Source organism: Etheostoma cragini, chromosome 18 (genome assembly GCF_013103735.1).
Source record: "Etheostoma cragini isolate CJK2018 chromosome 18, CSU_Ecrag_1.0, whole genome shotgun sequence".
NCBI lineage: Eukaryota > Metazoa > Chordata > Actinopteri > Perciformes > Percidae > Etheostoma > Etheostoma cragini.
Genome location: NC_048424.1, coordinates 19,394,924 through 19,408,432, shown reverse-complemented (window position 1 = coordinate 19,408,432; position 13,509 = coordinate 19,394,924). Strand labels below are relative to the sequence as shown.

Below are 13,509 nucleotides of genomic sequence, written 5' to 3'. Positions count from 1 at the left end.
CAGACCTTTTTTTAATTTGGCTTGCTGGACAGTTTGTTTCAGTATGGAAAATATAGTACAGCATTCCCAACTGTATACCAGTCTTGTGCTTTCTCAGAGCATCGTTAAAACCTCAGAACTGGAAGGATTTCTAGTTTTAAAGTTGAAAAAATTAAGAGTGGCATCTGCTCGCTGTGTTCCAGACTTGACTCACGCTGTAAATTCCTAACAGACCAACAGGACATCATTTTCAGCTGAATGTTTTCCACAGCTTCGTGTCCATCTCCTCCAATCACCCATTCACAACCATCCAGTGTGGACCCTTCAAAAGCTAAGCACACAGAGCTTGGGCATGATGTGCTTGGTTGCATTTGTAAGGGGCCTCCTCCCTTCCACTGCCAGTTAATGTTAACCCACATGACATACTTGTTGCACGAGTGTGCGCTTGTCAGGTTTGATAAAAATCAAAATGACTGCACAATTGCATGGGTGAACACAACGAGATGGTTTGACATACCTGCCCTCTGAAACACCTCTACTTAGGATTCATTAAAATTTCAAGTGTTTTCCCAAAGCCATTAGGATTTTCTTTCTAAATATCAGAGAATATATCAGAGAAACCAAAGGGCAGAATGAACCCATCACAACTTTGACTGGATTTATTTTAACATTCTTCACATTACTGGTTCTCAAGCCTGCCTGACCATTCCTCTCCCAGTATTCCAAATAAACCCATTGCCGAGCTGTTCCTCAAATAAGCAGGCAGGACCTGGCGATGCACCTCGCAAAAACCAGATTATGTTGCTAAACTCAAAGACAGTGGGAAAAGAACCATGAGAAGGACTGAACCGAGAAACGGAGGTGCTATCAAGAGATTTTGAATAGCTTTGGTCACTCGGAGGAGGTCAGAGTCTTCAAGTATCCATCCAGCAATTATTCCTGGGAACATAAAATCCCGGCATTTATGACGTCTTTCCTTACGTTATTCTACGGGCCAGTAGGCGTGGACGGTCCTCTTGTAGAGTCAAGTTTCTCTCTCTCACAGAAAACCCTTGAATTACTACTAGAGTGAACCACAGAGTCTAAGTCAGTGAAAACATTGGTCCCTGTGTTGTCTGAGTGATTCTACTTATCAACAACAAACATTTCGAACAAGAGTTTTTATAGTTTTTACGGTCACACAACATTTCACCATGACATGAAGTTGATTCCTGAATGTACATCCATGCAGGAAAATAAGATTCTCACTCCGTTTTATCTAAAATAAACTCATTTGCATTGCCCAGGTTGATGGCATTGGACCAAAATGACTAAAATGCCATATTGTTCATTAAATGTGTGTAAAAGGAACACCTGGCTAAAGGCCTTTTTTCAATCAAGTCTTTCAATTACTTGTGCACTGATCCTCTCACAGGACTGTTCTTGCTACAACGTAATTTTTTCAAGATATTCAAATATCAAAAGATGTTGAAGCTGGGGGCTTAAGAAACGGATTTGCAAGACAATATTGGAACCCTTCTCTTTTGCCAAAGACGATTGGTTCCATCCAGCTTTGCGCAAATCATTTTTTATCAGCAGAGGTGTGGGCTCAAAGCACACAGCTTGAACTCGAGTCAGACTAAAGTCTTGAATCTGAACACATGAAAGCTGGATTTTACTCAGAACAAAACTAATTTGTATGGCGTGCTGTCTGATCACATCCAAAGTGCTCACTGCTGTTCCCAAGGGTGTAGTGGACGGGGGGTACATGGAGGACATGCTCTCTGCTCTTTACATGACTGTGCCCTATGTCCACCACACTTACAACACGTCGAAGTTGATTTGAACGCGACATAAGTAGGCGACATGCACGTAAATCAGGTTCCGTCACTCAATTGATAGACTCTTATAGATATAGGCGATGATAAATAATATATGATAAAAATATATACAAAAGAATATAGGCAGGAAACCTCATTTAAATATGCAATAATTGGGATCAGTGTATGATGGGATACTGTAATAAGAATGTACCAGAAGCTACATAATTTGAGCTATTATGGCCAAAGATTTATTCAGGGAGGCCTGACCCCCGAAACCCCTACACAACTTAGATGTTACCAAGTCTTCCATTGTGCAAGATGTGGCAGTAAAAAAGTGTGGAACGCATTACGGCACTGTCAGTGTTTCTATTAATCTTACATGTAGGCTACTTGGCATCCACGATTTGGAGAGACAAATGGTACATGATCTTACAATAAAATTCATCCTCCTGAACAATCTGCCTCCTCACTTTACTTCTAAAAGACCACACTCGAACGTTGGACAAGATGCGATTTTTAATCAGGGGATTAGTTCCCTGTATTAATTCAAATATGGGGATAAGTGCGTATACTTTCATCTTTCCCTTTAACGCATTAATAGTGTTGTACTTAATTGTACATAAAGAAAGTGACAAAGGTTAACCCTGCTTATTTCCTCAGCTCACCTGCTCAATAGCTCCGTGATGTTGGCATGCTTACCGATGTTGGAAAGGTGTTGGGGATCGAGGTGTTGAACCTTAGATGGCTTGAGTCCAACCATTTTGTTTGGACTGATGGTCTTCAAGCTCTTATTGTATTCCAGAGAACAGCGGCAGTGTTGAATTACTACTTATACAAACGAACAGCAGAGTATATGGGAGACCCAAGGCTGTATGAGGGCTTTCTGTGGTTGCGGGATTTTGCCAGACGTCGTCAGTGAAGAAGAGACAGTTTTTTGGACAGTTGAAGATTTAGACCATCCAACAAGCACTTCAGTTGGAGCCGACTGCCACCTTTGGACCTGGATCAACAAAAATCACAAAAAACATGAATTGGATGAGAATACAACTTCATTTGGACTATTGGCCCCTTCGAATTAAATTGAATTAATATCCTCACCAAGCCCAAAGAACAAAATTGATCTCATAAAACAATGAGTAAATCCACTTCTTCATAAAGGTAATTCTTGACTTACAGTCATAGTAAGAAAAGCAAGAGTGTTACGAACAACATTAATATCCCTGAAAACCCACACAGGTGTTTTGAGTTAATCTGGCTGATTAGACCTCTCCCCGTGTGTGTAGGTGTATTTAAACTGATTAACTGACATCTTCCTGAGCCTCTTAGTTTTATTGCACCTGTTAGGGCTGGACAAATGACACTTTTATTGGTAGATGAAGATTTGTGATCTAATACATTCCCATCAAATCTCTGGCCCCTTTTTAACCTGAGCACAGGTCTAATCAGCCAGAATTAGTGTGTGGATGTACAGAGGCTTTAAAGATTGCTAGGTTCTATTTCCATCAAATAAAGTTGCGACCGTGTGACAATACCAGGACCTTGGAACTGAAGCAGCTACATGGAATTTAACAATAGAAGAAAACCAGGAAAGGAGGAATCTCCATTAGAAATGGAGATAGGCTCTTTGGCTAAAAGAGCTTCACAGACTACGGTAAACTCAACATGCCACAGCCAACAGGCCTGGCTACTACATTCCACTGAAGCCTACAAACTCTATTTTGCCATGCAGCTGATTGACAGTCATAATCAGTTAAGTGGTAAGCAGAGAAAGCTATAGCGTCTAAGCTAGACATCTCCAGGGCCTCATTATAAGCCTTATTTGCCAGCAGCAAAGACTCTTGTGTCTGAGTGCCCACTTCATCAGAAGCAGCAAGGATACATTCTTCCTCCACTAGGTCTGTTCAAGAGGACTGAATAAGTCTTTGTGAAGCGTGATGTATTGTAGAATAGACAGCTTGCCTCGAATCCATTTACAATCAAGGACAAATATCTCCATGTATGTAGTTTCTGATTCATCTTAAATCCCAGAAAGCACCACACCATCATCTCATAATTACCCACAAGGAAAAACACAGATATAGTATTGGTTTGATTTAGAATTAGAGGAAAGGCAAGGATAATGCTCATGCTGAGCATACCATGACAGCCATCCAGACACTGGATTATACAGCTAGAAAAGTGGAATTGAAGACCGGCTGAGGCAGATTCTGGGATTTACACATCTATTTAGCAAATTTAAGGAAGTGATATTCCAACCAAGGCTCCCTGCTGCAGTTGCCAGGTTATGTGGAGTAACTCAACTAATTTAAATTGATAAATAAACTAACTATGTGGTGCATTCCAACATGTGGTTAGCAAGTCTGCAGAGAAGTGAAAAGTTAGCTAAGGTAATGGATGAATATGAGCTAAAAGTAAACTGGTGGAAATTGCTAAAAGTAATGGATAAATTGTTACAAAAGTTAGCTAACATAATAAATAAGTTACAATAGTTAGCTAAAGGTAACAGATTTTTTCAATAGTTAGCTAACAGTAATATTTACATTGTTACATTAGTTAGATAAAGTAGGCTACTAGGTAGTCTACGCTGTTAATAGTTAGCTAAATTTAATGGATACGTTTTTGCAATAGCTTACTGTAGTAGATACATTGTACATTAGTTAGATAAAATATTGGGTAAGCTGTTAAATGGTTAGCTAAATGTAATGGATAAATTGTTACAATAGTAAGCTAACATTAATGCAACAGTTGTTGCAATAGTTAGCCAACCATAATGGATAAATTGTAGATATAGTTGGCTAAACTAATGAGCAATTTGTTACAAAAGTTAGCTAGCGTTAACATAATAGATAAATTACAATAATTAGCTAAAGGTAATACTTTTTTCAATAGTTTGCTAACGGTAGTATTTATATTTTTACATTGGTTAGATAAATTAGGCCTACTGATATAAGCTGTTAAAACGGTTAGCTGAAGGTAACGAATACATTATTACAATAGTTAGCTAACATTAATGAAGAAGTTGTTGCAATAGTTAGCTAACCATAATGGATACATTGTAGTTATTGTTGGCTAAACTAATGGATAAGGGTACAAAAGTTAGCTTAAGGTAAACTGTTAGGTTAGTTAATTAGTGCTTAACTTTTTGATATTAATGAACGTCCTTTACATTAGAGCCATTGACAAATGAGTTGCTACAAAGCTAATTTGTAGACTATCAGCTCAAGTCTCTCTGTATTTCTCAGTATGGCTATGTATAGAAAATGAAGTCGCTCGGCGACTTTTGCATGCAGAAACTCAAGTAAATATAATTACCTCAGAAGAGTCCATCATGGTTTTTTAATCCTCCTTGGCTAACACTGCATAAAGAAGTGGTTGCTGTGGGCCGACAATTTTGTTGTCATTACCTAAAATTCCTCATGGGGGGGCACATAAACTAGCTTTACACACTAGGCTATAGCTTAACAGTAGCCTAATGGATAAATAGTTTAAACTCAAAACGTTGAAATGTCCAGCTACTGCTACTCCAAGTGGCAGAAACACAAATGCAAACTTGGCTGGACTTTACATGGGCAGTTCATTGGGAAAAGAATTATAGAAAGAAATATCTACTTAGATATTAACATTGTTAAATAACGTCCATTCAATCAATTAAAACAACCACATTAGGGAGATGGCGGGTTATGTTGATGAAGTGATGGAGTTGAGGAGGGCTGTGGGGGTAAATCTGACAAAAACAGGATAGTAACCATGGTAATATGGCATGTGCTTGAAGAGCATTTGACTTGAATAAAGAGGTTGATTGTCATATCAATGTATGTGCCCAACAGTTTTAAATTAAGGCTAAAAATTGACATTGACTTTATGACTTTTGTTCCAAACGTGATTTAATTTTCTTTTTAATTAAATGAATATGAACAATACATTTCTTATCTTAGCAGTTAGAACACACACAACAAAACAGTCAGAAAGCAGAGAATACATTTGATAGACATCCTTCTCATAAGCTCCCCTATCATTTAGTATCAGAAAAAAATTGAAATTAAGTTCAAAGGCACACGCAACATCAATTGATAAGAAAAACAAAATAATCATAATTGTGATAATTTTGATTGTGACTAATCATGGAGAGCTACTGAATGCTGCTCTGAAAGCCTGGGCTTTTTTCTTTCAGTGTTCCACATAAAATGTGTTGGAAAACAAACTTTTGGCACATTTGTTATTTGAGGATAATAACGAGCCAATACCAGCGTCTATTTAAACGTGAAAGCCATTTATGGCCACTTTGTTTCCGGTGTACTGTATAATAATCAAAATGGATGCCATTTTTTAGTACATTGGGGGGAAAAAAATCTGAATTAAAAAAAACATTTTATTTCCATGATATTATGTATGGGGTACTGTAAGAAAACTAATTTTACAGCTTTTGGTTCTACATATGGGTCCTTATCAGTGCTTCTTCTGTAATAAGGGTTCTTTAAGATCAAATTCTATAGAGCCAACCATCAACCAAGTCGACACAACAGTCAAAAAACACATACTTTATTTCAAATTGCTGCAACAGGGGCACTAAAAACAAACTGCAGAGAAACACACAGGCCCCAGAGTGAAACTCACTTTGATAGAAAATATTCTTTTAAAAAGTCATGAATAAAATGAAAGCACAGGAGAACATATGGTGGACGAAATGATTTGGATCCCAGCTTTGTGTAGCTTTGTCCAACCGACAGAGGGGGAAAAAAGGAACACTTATTAGATTATAAGAGCACAGTTTGGTGCGGCTTTTTCAACCTTAAAAAAAAAAATTTCATCAACTTTCAGGAATAAATTAAAAAAGGACATTGCCCTGTCCCCACCAAAAATGACTAATTAAAAACTACTTTACTACAGAGACATTTTGAGATTGTGGGTTGTGCAAGAAAACCCCCCGAATAGATTTCCAGAGAAAAGCGGTAACAACACACATCAATCAATGTACACACGTGAACCCACTCAGTCATTGTACAATCTCTCACACACACACACACACACACACACACACACACACACACACACACACACACACACACACACACACACACACACACACACACACACACACACACACACAAATTTGACTGACTAATTTCACAACACATTGAAAAACTGACAGTGCAAATTTTCAGACGGCTGCATGGAACTAAATTAAGAGCAAAGAAGATACACCAACATGACAAACTTTCAGACATTTTGTACAATTCTTAAATAAATTCAGTGTTGGATCTGTTCTTCCTTTTTTGTTGTCAAGAGTTTGGATAAAGATGAAATGAAGCTCCAGAGAAGCAGATGAGGAAAATGAATTAAATATTTTTGGATTGAGCGCTCATTAGAAGATTAAAATAATGCCATTTAACAACTATTAGTTATTTTAGGGATTAATGTAATTTTACCTTTTTGTCTTGAACCTTCATCAAACACATTTATATAAAAAAAAAAGATTAAAGTTTAAATGGTCACTACATAAAAACACTCTGGAGCACCATTTTCGTTACCATGAATTGAGACAAGCTATGATCAAAGAACAAAATTCAGAAGCCAAATGTTGATTCTGGGCATTCTAAAGGCAGCAATCCTGACTGGTGGCACTAAGTTTGGACTTCAATGTGGACACGAGTAAATCCAGTCAAGCGACTACGGTGCATCATGAAGGTGTTTCTCATCTACGGGGTTATAAGGAATGACCGCTGACCCTCCTGTGGCAGGACAGGCCAGATCACCCTGGTCCACTACACCTGTACGATATGAAATGCTTACTTTCCAATGCACGTGAATTCTCTCAGGAAAAAAAACGAAAAAAAACAAACGTGGAGAAGCCTGGAAGAAGCAAAAAAAAAAAAGATCAACGCTCTGCTCTGTTCACAGGCTTTCCCTTACCCTTGTAGGTTTCGCATCCCACAAGGCCAGTCGAGTGTTTTTGACGACACCCAGGTTTTTACGGTACCTCACAGTCCTTTGGGTTCCTCGGAGTTCTCAAAGACTCAGAAGAAGTTTCCTGAAATGAATCCAGTCACAGGATATGGAAGGATATTAAAAGTGTCTGTTAACTGGATAGAAGGAGTGAGAGTTCCTGCTCCTGTTGCTTTGTCCGTTTTGTTTTTTTCCTTCTACTTCACCATTCGGCATCCCCAATGGCTTTGGAGAAGACATAGTCTCTCCCGTTCAGATTCATGATCCCGTCCTTCAGGTGGAATTTCCATTTGTTCTTACTTCTGTGAATCTGGGGAGTAAAGAAAAGGAAATGAATGTTGTGGGCGTCAAGGACGGATGGACTCCGTTTCATTTTACAGTGGACACAGTCTCTAATGTCTTTAGCCCATGCACACAGAAGACTCACCTGGACACACACTTATGTTAACCAGCGTTAAGCGTTATGTTAACCAATAGCTCTTTAAAAGCACAGAATTAGCATCAAAAGGTTTTGTAAACCCCTTAGACCTGTGTGATCCTGCTGATAAACACTGCACTCAAGGCAAAAATGGGCATGTAACAAACGCAGCGCTAATATCCAATAACAGTTAAGTTTCTCACATGATAAAAGTTTTGCAAAATGCCTCTTAATTTTTCTATATGGCAGCATCATTTTTTTGTCAAAAGAAGGAGATGAAAACTGCCATGAAACAAGGCATTTAGCACGTGATGAAGGCAAAGATATCATAACTTAAAAGTTAAAACAATATAGGTAGTATTATTTTATCAAGATGAAAAGACAATGCTTTTTTTGTATGGTCTCCTTGGTTTATCAGATATTTTGGGGAATACTGAATGAAAAAACTACAATGGCAAATTGGTGACTAACAGCTTGTAGGTGTAAATGTGTCAACGTCAGCATATACGTGCGCTAGTCCTGCAACAGACTACTGGTCACTTGTCCAGGATTAGAGAGTTCATGAACTGAAATTAAACAAACTACAAACATAAAAAAATAAATAACACTTGCGATAGTGTAAATTCTGCATGCAGCACACAAATGCCGATACATGCAGGTTGAGTTCTGTCGTGGCAAATTCTCTCACAAAGCAGATCCTTCCTTACCTTGTCATACTGGCACACCACTACATTCTCTGTATCAAACAGCTCCTGGTCCTCCTCATCACTGACGTCGTCACCACTGTTCAACGGCTCCTGGCGAGGAAACCAAACCAAAAAGTTGGATATTCAATCTTCTGGATTTGGTGAAAAAGCCTTAGAAGCTGAATTACTTGTCTTTACAACAAGAAAACACACAAAGTGGCTGACTGTGGATATGTTATAAGAGAAACAAACAAGTAAATAATCCATAGGTATTCTAAGTACATAAGTACAGTAGGTAGAGAGATAGCGACCCCACGCCATAGCCTGACGTGCACCCGCCCAGAAATGTAGCTAGGGGTCGCGGCGACGCATGTCGCTCGGCCGTGGCTCAGTAGCGTTGCATTCTCTCTTATTTGGACGCTGATCCACTATTCTAATTATTTCTGCTGAGCCAACAGCATCCAAGACTGTAATGCAGCTGCCATTAAACCAAAAAAACATTTGTACCGTTTTTCTTCACATTTTACAGTTTGGTTTCATGTGGTGCCCACCTCCTCCACCTGCCCGTCCTCTCCCCCATCTTTGTCCTTCTCCTCCTCCTCATCTTCATCGTACTCCTCCTCCTCATCCTCGTCCTCCTCCGAGGAGGTGTCCCCGGCACCGTCCACCTGGAGCATCTGGGCCTGCTGCTGGGCCTGTGGGGGGCCCTGTTGTGCAGCTGCACCCTGGGCCTGCTGGAGCTGAGCTGTTGCTGCCTGACCAGGCTGCTGCGTCATAGTGGTTGCCTGCATCACCTAACAGGGAAGGGCCAGCAGAAGAGGGAACGGTGATTAGTTTCATTAGCGAGTTAGAGGATAGATGTAATATGGAGAAAAACAACACTTTTCTAGATCAAGTTTCCTGTGCAACATTGTACATGCTAAGGATAATATTAACAACTAACACACTTAAGTCCCAAATAGATACAGATGCCAATAATAGGACAAAAAATGCAAGGATAGGTGGGGAAATAGTATGTTTCAGACTAAAAGTGCATGGCAAACTTCCAGAAAAGACCAATGAATCTGTATGAAAGGAATTGAAGTGCTGACCTGTGGATTGCCTTGGACTTTGTTTCCTGAAGCTAAGACAATCTGCTGCGGCTGGATGATGACCCCTGTTTGTTGGGGCAGGCCTCCCTGCAGAGGAGCCAGGACCTGGACACAGTAAACAGGAAAAGGTCACACTCTGCCAACGCTCTAGGATAAATATTACCGTATTGCCTTTGCACACACATGTGGGAATTACATCATAAAACTACTGTGCTAATGCATTTAAATGCACTTCCCAACATTTTGTAAGTGTCTCGACTTTTAAGACAAAAGTTGTTCTTGAACATTTTTCAGATTTCCTACACTGAAGTCATGGATAGTATTTCTTCTCAACGTTTTTCAAGCCAAAGACCCCATTCCTGAAAGACGGACAGAGCCGGGACCCCCTGCTAAACTATATAAAAATGTATAGAATTAATTTGCATATTAAACTGGGCCTACAATAACTTGAAGGGTGGCCTAAAATCTTGATAAAAACCTTCTTAGTGCATAGAATAATATGCTATTCAAATAGCCTAAAAATAGTTAACATGGTTTTACAAATCATGTTTTAATGTTAAACATACAAGTAGCACATTGAAACCTTAGGATGAACGGTATCTGTGGAGGGATACCTTCTTGGTGACTACCTTACCTACTGTAGGCCAGTAAAAAGTGGAGATTTAGATTTGCTAATAATATGTGGGATTCATGCTAAGACTTCATTTTGTAAAAAACTTTCCAAAATTAACAATAAATCAGAGCCCCCCCCCCCCCCCCCCCCCCCCCCCCCCCCGCATTGACTCTGAGTACCCCCTTTGGGCCCGGGACCCCATGCTGAAGATCCTTGTCTTAGGGGAAAAGGGTGATGTTTGAGTAAGCTTGGTTTTCCAGAATGTTTATTTTTTTTAAATGTCATTTCTTTGCCCACGTTTCAAGTTTGTATTTCCACAAGTTGGTTCTACCACTGCTTCAGCTCCGGAGGACTAACAGTATGTAGCCAAACAGCGTACTGTACTTGACGTGGACTGATTGGACACAGGATGTCAATTATTATACGCTATAAGTTGATGATTGTTTTTTAAAAGACCAGATAAACAAGATAGGTGCAGCCACTTTTGCTCTTAATTTCCAACAGTCTTGCCTTGGTTTACCAAAATGAGGTGTTCCTACCTGTCTAATGGGGCATACCTGCTGTATGACCGGCGCCTGCACGCCACCAGGCTGCATCTGCTGCTGCAGGAGGATCTGCTGCTGTGGCTGCTGGATGATGTACTGAGCCCCATTGGGAGCACGGACCACCTGCAGAATCTGGCCTGAGGGAGCGCATGCATCTTTGAGTTAACTTAATTTGGCAATATGAAAAGCTAAAGTATTTCTGCCCAATGTGATGCGCAGAAACGGGCGCGTGGTTCACCTTGGCTGGTGATGAGCTGTTGGTATGGGGTGACCCCTGTGGGCAACGCAAGGGTTGCTGCGGTAGCTGCTGCACTCTAGAGGAGAAAAGGAGAACACATTAGTAAATAAGCAACAAGGCAGTCAGGAACACGTTCACTTTCACACACAAACCGTAAGCCCACAGGCAAAGGTTATGTGAACATACCCTAAAGCAGGATTTTAGGGTTTGAGAATGTGGAAAACAAGAACGCTTAAGTTTTAAAAAGGTCCCATATCATGCTCATTGACATTATTTGGTGTTTGTACCAGAACATGTTTACATGATTTAACGTTAAAAAAACACTTCTCATTCTGTCTCTGAATATACATGTATTCACCCTCTGTCCAAACGCTTTGTTTTAGCGCATGTCTCTTTAAGCCCCCCCCCTCCAGAAACAGTCCAGTCTGCACGGACTGTATTGCTTTGGGCTCTCAAAGTCATTGCAACTGGGGACATAACTTAACGGTAATGTATCAGCACTTTCTACCCATACATAGTATAGTGCCGTGCGGAGGAAGTCCTGACGGCTCGTTTGAAGGAATTTCTCTGTGGATAGAGTGTTTTACTCTCACAGTATTTACATAGCTCCTGAACCTGCTTTATAATCAATAAAGACTAATCTTACTTTTACATTATGGGACCTTTAAGGTTGTCAAGTTGTAAATGGTCTAAAGTTGTTTTTTAAATACACACAGGTATTTATTAATTAAGTGTTCAGAAATTTCTCTAGAGAGATTTGATCTTTTAGGAAGTACAAAACAACATCTTCCCAATTAGGGTGCTATTCCCTTGGCTGTTGTGATAAAAGCTGCTTTTACATATTTGCACTTATTCATTTTACCTTATTCCTGCCAAGTTTGATGGCGAAATTTGCACGTGACGCTTGAACAAAGTGTTTGAGAATTAAGGCAATAAACTGTTTAATCAAACGGCACAGATGGCTTGCGGAAAAGAAGTGCTGTTGAGAGAAGGTGAGGACACTACATTGTGCAAAATTAAAACTGACAAATAGGAAAGTGCGTTTGTCAGTATGTGAGAGAGAAAACAGGAGCATGTAAGAGGATGTTTTATCCCCAGCAATATAATCCAGACTAGACAACTCTCCTCTTGCTTTCCATATCCCCGTGCCCCTCCATTTGTCTACTGCTAATACACCAGTTGTCCTGCTCCGAGGGAGAAAAAAAACCTGCAGAGATGTATTAAGATCCTTTCTTCTTTTTGGCTGGCTAGGAATTACAGTTGTGTTCAGAATAATAGCAGTGCGTTTAAAAAAGTGAATAATGTTCAAAATGCTTAGAATAGCTTTTAATTTCATAATAGCAATGCATTGGGAACATTGCACATTCAATTCCAAATCAAAACATGACCCACATTGATCAAGTTTGTGTTCTACCTTTGCAGAAAGGGCAGAAAAGGGAATTTATTCACTTTGAATCACTGCAAAAAATGATTTAGTTGCACAACCATTATTTCTGAGAACTGCTTCACATCTGTGTTGCACCAACTTCTGGCACCTGTGACCAGGTATTCCAGCCCAGGACAATTGAGCTACATTACCCAATTTCACTGCATTACTGGGTTTTGCCTCAGAAAACAGTATTTATGATGTCACCCTTCAAGTTTCCTATGGGATCGAGGTCCGGGGATTGGGCTGGCCGCTCCATATCATCAATCTGGTTCATCTGGAACCAAGACTTTGCTCGCTCGCTGTCTTGTTGAAACGCCCATTTCAAAGGCATTTCTTCTTCAGCATAAGGCAACATGACCTCTTCAAGTATTTTTGATGTATTGAAACTGATCCATAATCTCTGGTATGCGAATAAATAGGCCCAACAACACAGTACGAGAAACATCCCCATAACATGATTTTTGCACCACAATGCTTTACTGTCTTCACGGTGTACTGTGGCGTAAATTCAGTGCAGGGGGGGGGGGGGGGGGGGGGGGGGGGGGGGGGGTCGTTGGACAAACTGTCTGTGGCCCCTAGACCCAAAAATAACAATTTTGCTCTCATCAGCCCACAGAATGTTGCACCATTTCTCCTTGGGCCAGTCAACGTGTCCTTTGGCAAATTTCAATCTATTCAGTACATGTTTTTTTTTTCCAGCAATGGGACTTTGCGGGGGGGCTTCTTGCTGATAGCTTTGCTTCACATAGCCTTCTTCTGATCATA

General features: G+C 40.0%; 1 protein-coding gene across 3 annotated transcripts in view; it reads right to left on the bottom strand.

Annotated features, from left to right (window-relative positions):
• Positions 1–6,304: 6,304 nt before the first annotated feature.
• Positions 6,305–13,509, bottom strand: part of gtf2a1 (general transcription factor IIA, 1) — an 11,591-nt gene continuing 4,386 nt past the window's right edge. For 2 of the 3 annotated variants that reach the window (XM_034900427.1, XM_034900428.1), the window contains exons 5-10: positions 11,316–11,391; positions 11,072–11,214; positions 9,920–10,024; positions 9,380–9,622; positions 8,850–8,939; positions 6,305–8,034 (exon numbers count right to left, since the gene is read on the bottom strand). In XM_034900427.1, coding sequence (XP_034756318.1) covers positions 7,927–8,034; positions 8,850–8,939; positions 9,380–9,622; positions 9,920–10,024; positions 11,072–11,214; positions 11,316–11,391 — 765 coding nt within the window. In that variant the 3' untranslated portion in view covers positions 6,305–7,926. The remainder of the gene's footprint in view (positions 8,035–8,849; positions 8,940–9,379; positions 9,623–9,919; positions 10,025–11,071; positions 11,215–11,315; positions 11,392–13,509) is intronic. The other variant, XM_034900429.1, reaches the window with a different exon arrangement.